This window comes from Vespa velutina, chromosome 19, assembly GCF_912470025.1.
Source record: "Vespa velutina chromosome 19, iVesVel2.1, whole genome shotgun sequence".
NCBI lineage: Eukaryota > Metazoa > Arthropoda > Insecta > Hymenoptera > Vespidae > Vespa > Vespa velutina.
Genome location: NC_062206.1, coordinates 2,002,218 through 2,021,597, shown reverse-complemented (window position 1 = coordinate 2,021,597; position 19,380 = coordinate 2,002,218). Strand labels below are relative to the sequence as shown.

At 29.9% G+C, this 19,380-nt stretch overlaps 1 protein-coding gene and 1 long non-coding RNA gene across 4 annotated transcripts in view; one reads left to right on the top strand and one right to left on the bottom strand.

Annotated features, from left to right (window-relative positions):
- The window catches only part of LOC124955753, a 23,635-nt gene extending 5,215 nt beyond the window's left edge, over positions 1–18,420 (top strand). Inside the window, exons 1-5 of one of the 2 annotated variants that reach the window (XR_007102962.1) lie at positions 6,415–6,854; positions 14,757–14,950; positions 15,719–15,853; positions 16,774–17,019; positions 17,575–18,420. This is a non-coding gene — a long non-coding RNA (uncharacterized LOC124955753). Of the gene's footprint in view, positions 1–6,414; positions 6,855–14,756; positions 14,951–15,718; positions 15,854–16,773; positions 17,020–17,574 lie in introns of those variants that run through there. The other variant, XR_007102963.1, reaches the window with a different exon arrangement.
- The window catches only part of LOC124955748 (laminin subunit alpha-1), a 125,171-nt gene that overhangs the window by 81,401 nt on the left and 24,390 nt on the right, over positions 1–19,380 (bottom strand). For both annotated transcript variants that reach the window (XM_047510627.1, XM_047510628.1), the window contains exon 2: positions 13,826–14,133. In XM_047510627.1, the coding sequence (XP_047366583.1) occupies positions 13,826–14,133 (308 nt within the window). The remainder of the gene's footprint in view (positions 1–13,825; positions 14,134–19,380) is intronic.

Below are 19,380 nucleotides of genomic sequence, written 5' to 3'. Positions count from 1 at the left end.
AAGAAAGAAAAAAGAATTGTATTCGATTCTCGAAATCGTTTTTCAAATTGAGAAGAAGACGAACAACGGGGTATCTTGGTCCACCCTCAACATTTCAGTTTGAGTCTTTGTGGTTCTTCGTTTTCGTCTTCTTCGTTGTCACTGTCGCTGTCGCTGTCGTTGTTGTTGTCGTTGTCGTTGTCGTCGTCGTTACGCCGGCATTGTGTGAGACCAAGTCGACGCCCACTTTCGGACCATAAAGACAGATCGCATGTCCGCGATACCAAGAGAACCCGGCTCCGTTTCCTTCTAAGGACTTCGTCCGGAACGTCTCTCGCTGCTGCGAGTCCCGAGGAAGCCAACTTCAATTATCCGGAGTCCCTTTCGCTTACGTACCCGCGTTTACTCGCATATTTGTAGATATCTCTTCGATATATCTTTTTAAGTTTCTACATATATATGTATTTATTCTATGTTTATTACATACATACATATATATATATATATATATGTACCTTACTCATCAACTTTCGTTCAAATCTCTTTTAACGAGTATTTATTTGTTTGTTCGGTTGTTTGTTTGTTTATTTTTTTTATTTCTATAGATATTAAATATTAATATCTTTTGTCGAAAGGTATGAAAGTGTTTCTTTTTTTTTTTTCTTTTTTCTCTAATTTGTCATTGTTTTTTCTTCTTCCTTTTTTGTTTTTTTTTTGTTTTTTTTTTTTTTTTTTGTTTTTTTTTTTATATACACAGGTATAAATATAATATTAATATAATATTAATGATAATATTCTGATAATTATATAAAGATTCACTTTAGAAAATTTATTTCTATATTGTTTTATATATCTCTTATATATTGTTTCGAATTTTAAAAATAGAATTCAAATATATATATATATATGTATATATATATATTTATATATAATTTATTAATTATGTACGAATAATAATTTTTGTTGATAATAAAATAATATATAATAATTAAATTATGGTAATAATTGTGTAAATACAAAAATGGATATGGATATGTTAAATGAGTTTTTCTTTTGATAAATAAAAAAAGAAAAAAAGAAAGAAAAAAGAAGAAAATAAAAAAGAAAGAAAGAAAAGAAAAAAGAAGCAAAAATTTCTATTATTTAAATCTACTTTTAATATATGATATACGATATAAATATTATTACACGTTTCTATGTCCTCAATCTAATATATCTTTCACAAGGAAGCTAATCACAGTCAGTCAGAGAAGTCAAGTAAAGTCAAGATATTCTCGAGTAAGTTTAGAAACTTACCACCTGGCTCTCTCATAACAGATGCGTTCTGTCTAAAAGATCAAATATTTATCTCTCAAGGTTAGACTGTATGTTTTAGTACTTATCTTGAAGATAATATATACCGGATAGGGTAGGTCAAGTTAGGGTCTTCGAAAAATTTCCTTTTCACTTTTTTCTTTTTTTTCTTCATCTTTTTATATACATACATACATACATACATACATACATGCATACATAAAAACGAAAAATTAGAAGGAACATTAATTTCTTTATTTTTTTTTTTTCTTTTTTTATTGATTAGATTAGAGGAAGATTTATTTTTCATTGATATACATGAATTTTTTTGTTTGTTAATTTTTCAATTGAATTAGAGTTTATCCATTTGAAACGATTAGACGAGTTCTTCTTTTCAGGCAAACGCATAGAAAGAAATAATCTCTTTTTTGTATATATATATATATGTGTGTGTGTGTGTGTGTGTATGTGTATCTAGTCGTATCATTCTCCGGAGAAGCATAGTGAGTGAGTTAGTCTCGTCAGGAATCGACCTAGAAGAAGGCTCCCACGATCGTGAGAGGCGACGGCTAGTCGCCTTCAACTCGTGCAGCCTTGTAAGGGCGCGTCCAGTATTAGCATCGAATGACAGAAATGGCTTTATAGTCGCAAACGATCGATCGATGAAGAAAATCGATAATTCTTGAATCCTTTCAAGTTTCAACGAGCTTAAGATGTCGATCGATTATATTCATGTTCATTTATTCCTTAATGATTTAATACAATTCAAATTAAACAAGATTATAATCTTTATATAAAATAGTTTCTTGTAAAAATTAAAAGAAAAAAGAAATATATATATATATATATTTATATATTAAAAAAAAAAACATATATATATATATATGTGGGTATATATTAAAAATTAAAATTTATTTAAATACAAAGATATATAATAAAATTTAATTTACGATATATTTCAATATTAATTTATTAATTTATTAATTGTGCTTATTAAATATATAAAATTTAATTATATAAATAGATATATAAATCTATATAAATATAATATATTAATATTTCTTTTTATATATAATTTGTGCTTTTAATGGAATAATTTCATTCGTTGTTCTATCAGATATTAATTATTCCAAATGACATTTCTTTTTTCTTTCCTTTTTATTTTCTTCTTCTTCCTCTTCTTCTTTCTTCTTTTCTTTATTTATTATTATTTTGATCATTTTAATAAGCTATAAAATTCTGAATTCTAATTAAAACTTTATCTCGTAACAAGTTTAACGAGTACCACGAACCGATGGCAATACTAAGACGACAGTAAAAGGGAATTCTTTTCTATAAACCGCGTAGAGCGACACTTTCCAGCCCTGAGAAACGAGTAAATGTATTTGAGACGCAACAGGGACAGAATCTTAACAACTTCAGCTTCAGCTTCAGCTTCAGCTTTAGCTTTAGCTTCAGCTTCAGCTTCAGCTTTAGCTTCAGCTTTAGCTTTAGCTTCAGCTTTAGCTTTAGCTTCAGCTACAGGTTCAGCTACAGCTTCAGGAACCGGCCGTCCGGTAAATTTTCTTGCCGCTCTTACCTACCTCCACATACACCCCATTTACGGACCTTCTCAGATACTACCGTCCAATGCCAATTTATTAGCGTTGCCCTCTCTTGCGCACGTTTTTAACTGCATCCTTGGATTACGTCCTTAAAGAGATGATGCTCTCTATCCTTCTCATTTTCTTTCTTTTTCTCTTTTTTTTTTCTTTTTCTTCTCTTTCTTTATTTTTCGAGATAGAGATAAATAGATAGATAGATAGATAGATAGATAGATAGATAGAGAGAGAGAGAGAGAGAGAGAGATTTTTAGATATTTATAATTTTCTTTCATCGTTGGTTATTTTTAAATTACTCTTTTTTTCTTTTTATAGAGAAAAAAAAAAAAATCGATTGCTATCGGCGACTTTAATGTCGCGTTTAATTATTAAGTATATTTAAATTAAATTTTGTTTTTCTTTGTATTTAACTTTTATAGATAAAAAATTTCTTTACTTTTTGACATTGTCTATCCTTTTTTTTTTTCTTTTTCTTTTTTATAATAAAAATCATAATTACATTATAACGTTTAATTTTGCTTTATCGTTCTAAGACTTTTTAATGAATAATATAACAAATAATCTAATCGTGAAATGATACGTATATATATATATATATATATATATATATATATATATATATAAAATTTTGATTGATCAAAAAAGATTTAAAGCAGAATTTCCAGTCATCAACGAAACTCTTATCTCTTTCAGAGATATAATCGGATTAAAGTCCTGCGAAGAGAGTTCATCCCAAATATCATTTTCGTTTCCATCTATGGACCAGACTGTCAACTCTTGAGAGATTAATCGGTCTAAAATCTCAGGCAAGAAATGTTACGAGGGAAATAACGTGATAATAACGTGCCACGTGGTAGAATCGAGTTATTTGAAAGGGAACGCGTGTAAAGGGAGTTAAGGGAAAGTAAGAGGCAAAAAAAAAAAATTCAATTTGAAAATCGTAAGGATGAGGGAGAAGGGGAGGACGGGGATAAAAGTCAAATTGCTTTCCCGTTGAGATCTCAAAGGAAAAAAAGGAAAAAAAAAAGAAGGAAATAAAAATCATTGGGTTTACCAGGCAAAGTGCCAAGATTAAAACGAATCACGAATTTTCCTCTTCGTAAAGGAAACGAAGATAACGAAAAGAAAAGAACAATCATCAATGAAAATTTGAAGAAAGATATTCGAGAATTATAATGAAAGGAAAAGGAAAAAGAAAAAGAAAAAGTAAAAGAAAAAGAAAATAAAAAGCAAAAGAATAAGAAAAGAAAAGACAAGGAAGAAAAGAATTGATGATAATTTCTTCTGATCGTTAAAAAAACAAAAAAAAGAAAAAAAAATAAAAAAAAAAAAAAAAAAAAAAAAAACTATTGCAGAGAAAAATGCTTTTCAAAGGAGACAATAAAAAAGAGAAGGAAAAAAAAAAAAGGAAAAAAGAAGAGAGAAAAGGATAGACGAGAAAATGAACGAAAGATAGACGTAAAAGAACTTTTTCTGAAAATTATAAGTTGAACGAAAACGAACAATAAAAGAAAAAAAAAGGAAAATAAATTTGAAAAATAGAGAGACAGAAAGAGAGAGAGAGAGAGAGAGAGAGAGAGAGAGAGAGCCATTTTATTTGCTTTTTTTATTAATTAAAATAGCTTCGAAAAATAATTGAATATAATTTTCGTTGACTTGTCCCACACATCGAAGTAACACATTGAAGACAGCCAGAGTTATGTTCTGTGGGACACCGCGCCGTCTGCCCTCGAGGATTCCAAGTCCTGGTCTTCTGCCAACACGATCTTGGCTCGCATATCCTCTCTCTCTCTCTCTCTCTCTTTCTCTTTCTCTCTCTCCAAAGAGCTCACTCTCATCTTTGAAAGTCGTTCGTGCACGTGCCATAACGCTTCTGAAACTGGACTCGTTTGATAAGTGTAACCGAGTGAAATTAGCTTGGCCGTTCACAAGGAAGTCACCAAGCCAGACACGATTTATTATATATATATATATATATATATATATATATATATGTGTGAGCATGAATTTCTGACTATGACCGGAAGTGCATGAACTTGACGAAAAAGAAGAACGAATAATGTCATCGATTATGGCAATTATTATCGGCGAAGGATTTTCTTCAAAAGAAAAGAAAAAAAAAAAAAAAAGAAAAAAAGAACAAAAGAAAATTGGAAAAAGGGATAAGTAATTTTTCTTTTTTCCAAATAATTTATAAATATATTTTGTATATCTTTTTTCTTCTTTTCTTTCTTTCTTTCTTCCTTTTTTTCCTCCTTGTCGATACCAATATCGTAGAACTTTGTTGGATAGTTAAAACGGTTAAACGATTGGACGCCTCGAGGTTTGTTTCTAAAGACCATGAGGGGGAGGCTCGTTACCAAGAGAATCGCCTTCATTACTCGAGAAAGTCCGAGGAAACGTATTATCGTATTGGTAACTGGGTGGTCCAGAAGCATCCATTTTACGAGCTCAATGAGTTTCACTCTCGGTTAGTACGACATGATTCAATTCTAAAGTTTAAAAATGCCTTTTGTGCAATACGTTATAAACTCTGACTTTTCTCTGACAATCAATTGTATCATTAAAATTTAAATGAGCACAATTGTTATTGCAATTGTCTTGCAATTGTTTCGATCGGATCAATCTTTGCTATTGGGAAAAACGTTGATTACGATAATTGAAAAAGAAAAACAAAAAAAAAAAAAAAAGAAGAAAAGGAAGATGTTCAGTGGAACGAAAAGAATATATTCTTTGAAATTTTTACGATTTTAATCTTATAATCGAAATTATTTTGCAATGTTTCTTTAAGTTCTCTTTCTTTTTTTATTTATTTATTTTCTTTTTCTTTTTCTTTTTCTTTTCTTCTTCTTCTTCTTTTACTTCTTAGGAGAGAAATTCTTTTGGCAATTTTTTTTTTTTGTTTCCTCTTTTTTTCTTTTTTTTTTTTTTTTTTAAGAGGGTTCTGATATTCGCAAACGTTTACAGAGAAAGAGAGAGAGAGAGAGAGAGAGAGAGAGAGATAGAGATAGAGAGTTCGGTGTTGGTATATACTCGAAGGAGTCGGAAAGTATGCAGGTATCGTGTAGTAGAAGCTGCACACGGGTAAATACCTACGGAGATATACCTGCGGTGCAGCATAAGGTCTTGCCTCTCCATAAACGGTCGAGTACCTACTGCGTTTATTCTTTCTCAGAGCTTCTCCCATTCCGTTTCTCTTTTCTTTATCTTACAAACCACGTTTCTCGCCATTGCCGACACGAGAAATTCTCATCCATTATAAATATATATATATATATTTATTCGAACAAAAAATATATATATATATATTCGTTCAACGCCAAAATTGAATTTCATCTATGATTTTTCGTTTCGTTTTAATTAAAGAAAAGTAAAAAAAAAAAGAAAAAAGAAAGAAAGAACAGAAAAAAGATCAAAGTTTCATTAAATCTCATCGATCATAAATTTTATGGATCGTATCTTAACCATTGTTTTTTTTTTAATTAATTAATTAATTAATTAATTAATTAATTTTATTTATTTATTTATCATAGGTATATTTTTGTGTTGTATTCATTTCTATGAGATAATAATTTTGTTCATAATGAAAATAATTCGAATTGAACGACATCCATATTTCGTCCTTTATTATTTTCAAAACGATCGAGAAAAATAACAATCACGTTGAATGAATTCATTTCATAGAGACAAGGAGAGAGAGAGAGAGAGAGAGAGAGAGAGAGAGAGAAAGTTATCGTGGACAATAAAAATAGAATTAACAAAAAGAAAAAAAAAATACAGAAAAAGAAAAAGAAGAGAAAATGGGATGAAAATAAAAATAAAAAAACAAAAAAATATAGTGAATGAACAGGAAGGAAGATCAATTGGCATGCGGTAGAAGGTAAAGGATAAAGAGATGGCTGCCTCGTGTCGATGATGGTGCTCCCTTCTAACATCGAGCTCTGTAATTATCGCCATCGGCCGTGGGAATTGAATTACGAGGTAAATTCGTGACGCCATGCTTTTACTTGGCCCTTGCACATTACACACACACACACACATGCACAAACACACATACAAATATATATATATATATATATATATATATATATATATATATACAGTAACATATCGATGGGAGAGCAGAATTGTTGAGGTGATTTCGACTCGATCATTCTTCTCTTTCTTTCTTTCGAAACACGATCCTCGTGTTTTAAATTCTTTGCGATGTTTCTCTCGAAACAAACGATAAAAGCCGACGAATTCAGGACCTTTCTCATATATATATATATATGTGTGTGTGTGTGTGTATATATGTGTGTTTGTATTTGCTAAGATTAATGACTTCGTTTGAAGATGAAAACGAAATTCTATTCGTCTTCTTTTTCAAAATCTCTCTTTGAATTTTCTTTTTCTCTAAATATTATTATTGAATATATGTATATGTGTCTGTGTGTGTGTATATGTGTGCTTTCTTTTTTTAATAACATTACAATATTTAATTTTTAATATATATATATATATGTATATATGATATATTAATATATATATATATGATCAAAATTGTATTACTTAAATATCATTTTTAATTATATAATTATTTCTTTGTCTCTCTTTGATGAGACAAATCGATATTAATTCTATTAAAAAATTATTATGATCGTTATTAATGATCCAATGTTATCTTTAATTGATTTAATTTCTTTTAATTCGTAATCTTTCTTGTTTTTAATTATATTTGGTAAGGGACAAAAAAAAAAAAAAAGAAAAAGAAAAGAAAAGAAAGAATTATATTAAGAACAAAATATAAAATTTTATTATTATTATATTTAAATATTTTAATAAGCTTAAAATATATACATTGTATACATACACGCGCACATATATATATATATGTATATATATATATATATATATATGTACATGGATACATGCGTGTGTAAACTCGTGCGAATGTTAATATACACAGGTTAGCGCAGATGCTCTCTATCGTGATCCTCGTCCCACGATCATAAAGTCCCGATAAAAGAAGCACCATAGCCCTCGCCTTTCGACCTATCACCCTTTAGCTTTGCACACGACGCATGAGCAAGCTCGACTGAAAAGGAGGAACAAGTTCGCGAAAGGGCGATCTTCCAACCCCACGAAGCCATTATTTTCGTGACTTTGTCTTTTTCCTACGTTCGTTTACCGAACGTGAATTTTAACAGGAGAGAATAATAATAACACGATGATAATTCATTCTAAAACTATTTGCTCGTACTATCGATATATTATATTTTTATTATATTTATTTATTCATTTATATTTTTGTTATTGTTGTTTTCTCCTTTTATTCCAAATTACTCCATTCGAATATTTTCAATTTGATCACAATCATTTCGAACGTTTTATCAATTTTTATATTAATAATATTTTTGAATTATAAAAGAAAATATTTAAAGCATTATTCACATCTAACCATTTATTCTAATTATTATAAATATTATTAATTATATTAAATTATATTAAATATTATTATTGATTATATTAAAAATCAGAATTTAATCGTTCTAAATAATTCCAATGATATTTTTATTATGATTATTATTATAATAAACGAAAAATATTAATATCACGATTATTAAAATCCACATAATACTATTCTATAATGATGATTAATATCATCGTGATAATATTGTTCAATGATCGTTAATATTTAAAGATTATTTTTAATTCGGTCCATTTAAGAAAAAAAAAAAAAAAAACAAAAAACAAAAAAAAAAGGAAAAGAAAGAACGAATTACAAAAATAAAATTAAATTAAATAAAAAAAAAGGGAAAAAAAAACAAGAAAAAAAAGAAAGGAAAAAAGATAAAAACAATAGATCACTTTTCACTCAGTGGAAATGTACATATATCAAAATGATTTATTTTCACTATGTCAAAGAAATAAAAATAGTGCCGGGAGGTATGCAGTTTGGAGCAATAAAATGGTAAGAAATAGGGGGAGATTAATGTACAATTATAACGAGGAGGGTTGGAAGAATCCAATAAAAAGGGAAAAGAGACAATGAGACTGAGACAGAGTGCCTGTGTGAAAGAGAAAAAGAGAGAAAAAGAGAAAGAGAAAGAAAGAGAGAGAGAGAGAGAGAGAGAGAGAACAAGAGAGTCAAAGTTAGTAGCAGTTTATCCGTGTAATACTCTTTTCAAGTTAAAGCCACTCCTTTCCTCTCTGTACAAAAGGGGTCGCGTTAGAGGCCGCCATGGTAATCACTGTTCATGTTTGTTAATCATTTGTATGTGTCTACCATTACTCTCATCTTTCTGAACGCCGTGGAACCTTTTTAGGTACGAACGAATTAATTTATTTTGCTACTCGTTTTCACGTGGGAGGTTCGTTCCTTCTTCTTTTCTTTTTTTTTCTTTTTTTTTTTTTTTTCTTTCATTTTGCTCCTTCTTTTTTCTTTTTTCTTTTTCTATTTGTTCTTTATATATATATATACTTTTATTTTGCCTTTAGTCATCAGGCTGGTGACTCGTCTTCTCGTGCCAATCAGTAGCGTTAACAGATGTTTAAATTTAAAGTTAGAAACGTAACATCGACGAACCACCCAAGTGATTTTCTTTGCAAATATTTTCTTTTTTCTTTTTTTTTTTTTTTTTTTTTTTTTTTACTTTTATCTGTTCTTCTCTTCTCCCCTTTTCACCCTTTCTCTTTCTTCATTTTCTTTTATCGTTTTCTTTTCCCTAAGTGTCCGCGAATAGCTCGACGAGCAAGCTGAGACGTTTCGAGTTTGTTACGTAATCTCTCGTTGGATATAGTAATAGGATAATTTTGAAGTCGATGAACCATATATCCTTCCTTCCTTCCTTCCTCTCGTTTATTTCTCTCTTCTTTTATTAAAAAAAAAAAAAAAAAAAAAAAAAAAAAAATATATATATATTTTTTTTTTTTTTGGAAGAATTAAAAAATAGTTCGACGATATTCTTTCCTCGCAAATTTATTTTCGAATTGCTCGGAATTATACGAATTTTATTAATATTTATATACGTGGATATAATTTTATTAATATTATTTTATAAATATTAATAAAATAATATTCATATATATATATATAATATTATAATTTTATTAATATTATTTTACGAATTTTATTAATATTATATACGTGGATACGTTAATATCAAAAAGTATTACGTGTTTAAAAAAGAAAAAGAAAAAGAAAAAGAAAAAAATTAAAATGATATACTTCATAGAATTAATTAATTATTATTATTAATATTATTATTATTATTATTATTATTATTATTATTATTCTTGTCTGTTCTCGTTTTTCTTGTTACGCGAGAGAGAGAGAGAGAAAGACAAGAGAAAAAAAAAAGAAAAAAATAAGAAAAATATTCAAGATATGTTCGAATGATACAAATTCGTCGATAATGAAAAAAAAAAATATAAAAAAAAAAAAAAAAAAAGAGAAAAATAAAAAGAAAAAGGAAAAAGACAGAGAAAGAAAACAGATGAGGAAAAGTATAGGAAAAGATTTCTAGCGTGTTTCTAATATTTAAATGATTGAAATATTATTATCGATTTGAATATCGATCTGATATAGATATCCAATGGTGAACCGACAAGGATACCTTTTTTTTCTTCTTTTTTTTTGTTTTCTAATTACGCTACGTTGATATCTCTTATGTTAATAACGAAATTTCTAAGATATTTATGTAAATATCTTAGAAATTCCAGGTTTCCGCTAAACATTAATAGAAAAATTAAAAGAGAGAGTATGAGAGAGAGAGAGAGAGAGAGTAAAAGAGAGAAAGATTAGAGATCGACGAAATATGAGAGTTCATTGATCGAAAGAAAAAAATATAAGCGGATCTGGCCGGTCATAAAATTAATAAGCGCAATGAATGTTAACGAGACTCATAAATATGCTTTCTTTCTCTCTCACACTCACTTTCACTCTCTTTCTCCCTCTCTCCCTCTCTCTCTTTTTCTCTCTCTGCGCCCTGCTTATCCGTCGATTAGCATAATCATTCGCGATATCCATACTCTACGATTGAAAAATTTCTCGACGTGTATCGCACCACCCACCAGACGTTTCGTCTCTCTCTCTCTCTCTCTCTCTCTCTCTCTCTTTCTCTTGCAAGTCAAATGATTTATATTACTCTGTATCACAATGCAACACGATAAATCCTTGTCAGCGAGTTTGAAACAAACGAGATGGAAGATCGGCACTAATAAAACGAATTTAAAATATGTCGCATCGTCGATAATCGACGGAACAAATATATTTAACAAAAACAATAAAAAAAGATAAAAATAAAAAAACATATATATATATATATAAAGTGTAAACATTAATACTCATTATATTATTAATTAACAATTGTACATATCGATCAATAAATTGTACTTGCGATATCGAAATTGTCAAATTTTTGAGGAAAATTATATTACATTTCGATTCACGTCATGTTTATAATATTAAAAAATTGAAATTAGAATTTAAAGAAACGAAACAAAAAAAAAAAAAAATATAAATAAATAAAAAAATAAAAAAAGAAGTGAGAACTTTTTCCTTCTCGATCTATAAATCTAACATTGTGATATTGAAATAGTCAATTTAAGATTCAAATTATATTTCTAATATCAAACTTGTTAGTTTTAACATTTAATTTGAAACTTGAATGAAATACGATACATATATATATATATATATATGTATATGTGTGTGTGTATGTGTGTATATATATCAACCTACCTATACGTAATGATTAAGATCTCAGAAAGATAATCCCGATCGATATAAAATCCGTCTTAAAATTTATAGCCGCATAAATAATTAGAAATTGTCGTATGAAAATTTCAAGTTACAAAGACACAAATCTTCTTCTCGGGTACGTTTACCGCATATCGGATAATAAAAGCAACGAGCCATTTTAATTAATCATTATCAAGAAATCGTCATTTATAAAGTATAGAGTATCTTGATATTTCTCTTAAGATATACTTACATACATACATATATACATACATATATATACATATAGATATGTATAGAAATATATGTACATATATATTATGCATACATATGTGGAATACATAAGACGAATACGTAAGAGATTAGCTTTGCAATCAGGAACCAATTAGAGAGAAGAAGAAGAAGAAGAAGAAAGCTCTAAGGCTATATACTCGTCCATCTAATTACACGTCGAGATTTCGCCTATCTTAACATGTTCATTATTAAAGGATGTACATGTTCTTCGTGTAGCTTTATCCTCTTATTAAAGTATCAATTACCAACCTTCGGCGATTAAACATAAGCGTAGGTGTATTCATAGTTAACGAGACGTATCTTGACATATTATTTCATCTTTTTCCTTTATTTCTTCAATTTTTTCTTTTCTTCTTTTTTTTTTGTTTTTCTTTCCTCCAAAGCAAATTATTTTCTTCCCGTTAATTAGAAGCAAAGTACGATTGTTTTTCTTTCTCTCTCTCTCTCTCTCTCTCTCTCTCTCTCTCTCTCTCTCGTTTTCTTTTCTTTTTGCATTCTTACATTTTCGTACGACTTGTCGTACGATTGTTTTTTTTTTCTTCCTTTTTCTTTTCTTTTCTTTTCTTTTTTTTTTTTTCAGAAAATGAAATTGGGAGAGCAATTAACGCGACGAAAAGAGAAAATGAAAGACTCTAATGAAATCATAAGACCGTATTTTAGGACGTTCGTTAACTTCATTTCTTTGCCTTCCAATTTATGCCCCTTTTGTCGGTTCACAGAGGGTAAAATAATAGAAAGGAGAAAAGTGAAGTAGTATGATGCTGAGGGACGATAAAACGAGCGATACAGAGAGAGAGAGAGAGATAGATAGAGAGAGAGAGAGAGAGAGAGAGAGAGAGAGAGAGAGAGAGAGAAATTGTTCTTTCTAAGAATCTCACGTTGTTGTTCGCAGGTATAAAACTGACTCAGGTTCTCTCTTGGAGGCCCTTTAAGAAATCGTGAAGGCCACTGGCGAAAAACTACCTTTAACGAGCACCATGGTCATCTTTTCTTATTTCTTTTTTTTCTTTTTTCTTTTTTTCTTCTTTTTTTTTTTCTTCTGTTGTTCCTTTTCTTCTTCCTTGATTTCTCTCTCTCTCTCTTTCTCTCTCTTTTTTTTGTTTTGTTTCCCCTCTTCTTTTTTTCTTCTCTCTTTTTCTTTTCTCTTAAATTCCCGAGTGAAGAAGCTCACGATAATGAGGACGTTGCTACGGGTGCCTCTCAGAAGCCGACATAAAAAGTGATTTTGATCTATGATATAGATCGAAAGAAGTTCTGGTTTTTGTTTTTTGCTTTTTTCTTCTTTCTTTCCTTCTTTTTTCTTTTTCTTTTTTTTTTTTTTATTAATCGTTCGATTTAATATTTCTTCGCGTTATTATTTTTATTTTTTCATTCTTTTATTTTCATCCCTTTTTTTTTGCCCTCCCTTTCTCTCTTTTATTCCTTATCTTAATAATCCCCTTTCTATATCGTACGAATGAAAAATAATTCTTATGACAATTATTAATTGTATCGATTTGTTTCGTATAATAATTAATTAATTAATTATTCGTTGACATTCGATATCATAACGCAACAAAGAATATTATAATAAATAATAATGGATCATATAGATATCTTAATAATAAATCATAAGATATCATAACGAACGAAGAATATTATAATAAACTTTCGTTGTATAATATTGTTTCTTAAAGTTAATTGTGCCTTAAAAATTTTCCAAATGAAAACTTTTTGTTTCTTTTCTTTTCTTTTATTTTTATTTATTTATTTATTTTTTTTTTAGATTGGTCCATCCTGCGTATATATATATATATATATATACTTATGACGAACTTACGGAAGACGTTAATTAAATTTTAATTATTTTTTTGCATCAATTGAATTAATGTGATAATTAAAAGAGAAAAAAAAAAAAAAAGGAAAAAGAAAAACATATAAAATTTGTACTAACTTGTTTAAGATCGAGAAGTATAGTGACGTATTCGTAATTATCTCCTCTAGCTAAGGTTGGACTTTGCCACCATCTACCGGGATTAGAATCTAAGGCATGGCTGATATTGTGTCTTTTTCCTGGGTCAGGACTTCTCGAATCACAGACGGCACATCTCGACGATTCCGAAGGTTTACAAAAAGTTTCTGGCCCATCCTCGCCGCAGGTTGCATTAACAAATATTTCAGCTTTAGCGGCGACATTAAAGGTTGACGGAAAGAGACCGCTATTCTTTAGGCTTTTGCTTGTCCCGTGCGGACCGATTTGACCTGGAAACAAAATAGAAAATAAATAAGATTAGATATTTAGTTTTATATATATATATATATATATATGGAAGCTATGTTTTTAATAGACTTTCATATCGTTCTCCTCTCAAACCTGTAATAATCGTCCCTTAACGATCTCTTCCAGGATTCTTACTTATAGATGGATAATTAACGATAGTGTTAGACAAGATTTATGACAAAATATATTCATTAAAATTTTATAGGAGATTTATATGTAGATAGATAAAGAAGAATTGCAATAGGGATTATTAAACAAATTATAACTATAAAATGTTACTCTGTTCTTACGACAATAACAATAACAATAATAATAACGATAATAATAATTGTCGCTTCTGTTTAAGCGATTGGTATTTAAGTAATAAATTCATAATAATTTTCTTTTTGGGGATTTACATAGGTATATAAAGAAGATTGTAATGTATGTAATTCAAAGCTTGTAAATTAATACCTGCTCCATTTTTACATTAATAATAATAATAATAATAATAATAATAATAATAATAATAATAATAATAATAATAATAATAATTTTCTTTTTCTCTCTCTTTTTCTCTTTCTCTTTAAAGATATTTCAAAAGATAATCTTTCTTCTCTTTTAGTCGATAAAGATCGAAGGAAGCGATACGCAGGCGATAGGTTTTGACAGAAAGGCAAGGTAAGATCATCGATCCAAGCAAGTCGCAGGCGCAAACAGGTTGCTGTGGTCGCGAGAACGCGCCAGGAGAAGAGATCGTGAAAGCATCGAACAGGTTCGCAGGAGGTTCCAGAGAAGAGTGAGCACGCCCGCGAACAGGTTAGAGTAACGTTCTCCCTTACTAGTAATATATATATATATATATATATATATATATATATATATATATTTATATATATAGATAGGTGCTAAGGCACGCGAGAAACGCGAGATTATATGCTACCTAATTTTTTTTTTGCTGTTTTTTGTTTTGTTTTATTTATTTCTTTATTTTATTTGTTTCTTTTTTTTTTCTTATTCACTCTTTCTTTACAACTAACAAGGAATCGATATCTTTCGAATTACATCATCCTATTGATTTACATATGCAAATGATTTATTCGAATTTATGTAAATAATGTATATATATATATATATATATAAAACAAAAGAAAAATTATATATGTAGATTTCCATTTCTATAATTTTTATATATGTGTATATAAATTAGATTTGTAAATTAATACTTACTCCACTTTTAAAATAATAATAATAATAATAATAATAATAATAATAATAATAATAATAATAATAATAATAATAATAATAATAATAATAATAATAATAATAATAATGATGATGATGATGATGAAGATAATGATAATGATGATGATGATCAATGTATATATATATATATATATATATATATATTTATATAAATTTACGTGAAATTTATAATTAGATTATTTTCATTCGTATGATTATGATCGAAGTCGATTGAAAAGTGACTTTTGATTTGATTTTGTTTTTTTTACTTTCTCTTTATTTCTCTTTATTTCCCTTTTTAATTTTTTCTTTCTTTTTTCCTTTTTCTTTTTTCTTTTTTAGCTTCAAAAGATAATAGCTCGCGCGCATGCGCTCAGACCGGGCGAATGTATTCTCGAGTATCAAGTCAAAATGATGATGATGGGGTTTGAACGACGTCGACGCCTCGAAGCTAAAGAGAGAAGAAAAGGAGATGAGGTATTCCAGATCGATCGTATTTTCTCGTGTTTCTTCCTCCTCCTCCTCCTCCTCCTCCTCCTCCTCCTCCTCCTCCCTCCATCACGGTTTCTTTTTTTCTTTCTTCCTTTTTTTCTTTTTCTTTTTTCTTTCTTTTTCTTTGTGTTTGTGTGTGTGTGTGTTTTTTTTACTTGTTGCTCTTCGTTCCTTTTTGCCTCTCCCCACCCCGCCCCCACCCGTTCGCCTTTTCTCTTTTTCTCTTCTTTTGCCTTTTCTTGAAAAAAAAAAGAAAGAAAAGAAAAGAAAAGGAAAGAAAAAAAAAAGGAGTGAGGGACCGATTATCGTGAATATCGGTGGTTATATAGTTTCCTCCTCTTGACTTGATTTCAACAACACGATATCGAACGCATTCTTGGCTACATCAACCAACCTGCCTACTAACGATCAGGTTAAAGAAAAAAGCATTTGAGAATTATCGATAGCGATCGAGGTTGATCGATAATCTTATTTCGAATGGAATATAAACGAGATACGTATATATTATAAACGTATATTTAAATTTTATTATACCGATAAAGAAATGATATTCGTCATAGCACGTTCTTCTCTATTTTTTTTTTTTTTTTCCCTATAAATTCAATTCACACTTTTTTCTTTTTCTTTCATCAATTCAATTCATACTGTTTTTTTTTCATCAAATCAATTCATACTTTTTTTTTTTTTTTTTTTTTTTTTTTCATTCAATGCAATTTCAATGAATTAAATTAAAAAATGATCTTTCGTTGAATATTAATAGCGAGATTCTCTAATTTTTCTTTCTTTCTGCAATTTTTTTTTCTTCTTCTTTTACCCTTTCCTTCCTTTCCCCCCCCCCCTCTCTCTTTTTTCTTCCTCCTTTTTTTTCCCTCTTTTTTCTTTCTTTTTTAACTTATTATTCATAGTTGCAGATAAATGCTACAACGAGGGATAAGAGAGAAGGAGATAAAAAAGGCAGTGAAAGAGAAAGAGAGAGAGAGAGAGAGAGAGAAAGATGACAGATTATACAATATTGCCAGCTAACATCAGAGCTAAGTTCCCGGAAGCATGAGGTCATCTCTGGCGAGCTAACAACTTCCTCTTAACTCCAAAATGAAGATGCTTTCTCTTGGGAATCGTAAACGACGATCGCGATTCGACGTTTCTTAAAGGTAAGGATAGATAATTTGTATCTCTGAGAAATTTTATTTATGTCTCTTTTTCTCTATCTTTCTCTTTCTCTCTCTCTCTCTCTCTCTCTCTGTATATTTCTTTCTATATTTGTTATAGTTTCATATAAATATAGGATGTTTTCCATGCAAATCGCTGGAACGTCCCAGTAAGTTTACGGTACACACGTGGACTCGTACTAAGGAAAGATAGAACAGAGTTATTTTCGTCGTCATCAGTCACTCGTGCTCGGTCTTAAGAAGACTCCAACGAGAAATCTCTGCTTTTGTATATACGCTTGTGCGTGAGTAAGATAAAGAGAGAAAGAGAGAGAAATTAGGAGGACCGATGACGAAGAAGCAGATAGAGTGTTACAACGACTACGATCCTTTTTAGAGATCATGAAAATTTCTTTAACAATCTTTTTGCAAATATCTTCTTCTTTTTTTTTTTTTTATGTTAACGTTACAATAAAATATCGATCTCTTTTCAATAATTTTAATATTTATTTAGTACTTGTATTTTTTTTTTAATTCTATTTCTTCGTATTGTTACAGATAATCTACATTGAGATTTGAGAAACTAAGTGTTTTTATCGAGAGTGTCTCTCGTTCGACTGAACAGGATCATCCATTAAATACTATGAGAATACGAGCTCGTTATCATCGTATTAATAATAATTCATAGGAAGAGAAATAACGTTCAGATTGACCGGAGATTGACGGGGGAAGAATATTGTACAAGACAAAGGAGTCCCATATGAAGGCACACGCACGGAAGTCAACTGTCCGTGGACGACAAATCGTTTAACTTCAATATGACTCATGGTACACTTCGTTGGATAATATAATTATTCTTCGAGTTCATCAAAGCAGCATGAAATCTTATCAGAAGGATGGGAACACTTGGAAATCATCGGACCATCAATTTAAGAGACACAAAGAAGACAGAATTATCATCAAGAGGATATGGAACAATCGGAAATCATTTGTAACATTATAAAATACAAGTATCTGTAAAATAAAACATTATGAAAGAGAGAAAATGAGAGAGACAAAGTGAGTGTGTATGTGTATGTGTGTGTGAGAGAGAGAGAGAGAAAGAGAGTGCGGGAGCGACTAAAAAAGAAGAAAAAAAGAGAGAAGAAAACGGAGAGAGAGAGAGTGTGAGAGAGACAAGAAAAGAGAGAATTAAACTTCAATATAGCAATACTTAATGACCAACAATGCATTGTATTGCGTTAACTTACAAATAATTATATAATTTTGTACTATGCTCATATTATATCATATTATACTGCAAATTATCCATATCGAAAGCGATTAATTGTATAATTATTGAATGCAATGTATTTCTTATGTATTCCAGATGAAAAAAATATAAATAAAAACGTTTTATATTAATGGAAACCAAATGTGTTTTTTATTAAATACACCTCAAAACCTTCTCAACTCCTTGTAAGTTATACTCCCCTGTTAAAAAATACTAACTACAGAGAGAGATGACAAATATTCCGCAAAACTGGATTTGTAACAGGATCATATGACTTGCAAGGAGGTGGCACGTTCTCGCGTACCACCTCCTGGTAAGTTATATTCTCCTGTTCAAAAATTCAAATTACAGGGACCGCGAGAATTTTTCCCGTAAAACTGGATTTGTAACAGGATTATATGACGCGCAAAGAGGTGGCAGGCGAGAACATGCCACCTCCTGGTAAGATATATTCTCCTGTTAGAAAATTCAAATTATGGAGAAGCGCGAAAATTTTTCCCGTAAAACTGGATTTGTAACAGGATCATATGACTTGCAAGGAGGTGGCACGTTCTCGCGTACCACCTCCTGGTAAGTTATATTCTCCTGTCCAAAAATTCAAATTACAGGGACCGCGAGAATTTTTCCCGTAAAACTGGATTTGTAACAGGATCACATGACGCGCAAAGAGGTGGCACGCGAGAACATGCCACCTCCTGGTAAGATATATTCTCCTGTTAGAAAATTCAAATTATGGAGAAGCGCGAAAATTTTTCCCGTAAAACTGGATTTGTAACAGGATCATATGACTTGCAAGGAGGTGGCACGTTCTCGCGTACCACCTCCTGGTAAGGTATATTCTCCTGTTCAAAAATTCAAATTACAGGGACCGCGAGAATTTTTCCCGTAAAACTGGATTTGTAACAGGATCACATGACGCGCAAAGAGGTGGCACGCGAGAACATGCCACCTCCTGGTAAGATATATTCTCCTGTTAGAAAATTCAAATTATGGAGAAGCGCGAAAATTTTTCCCGTAAAACTGGATTTGTAACAGGATCATATGACTTGCAAGGAGGTGGCACGTTCTCGCGTACCACCTCCTGGTAAGGT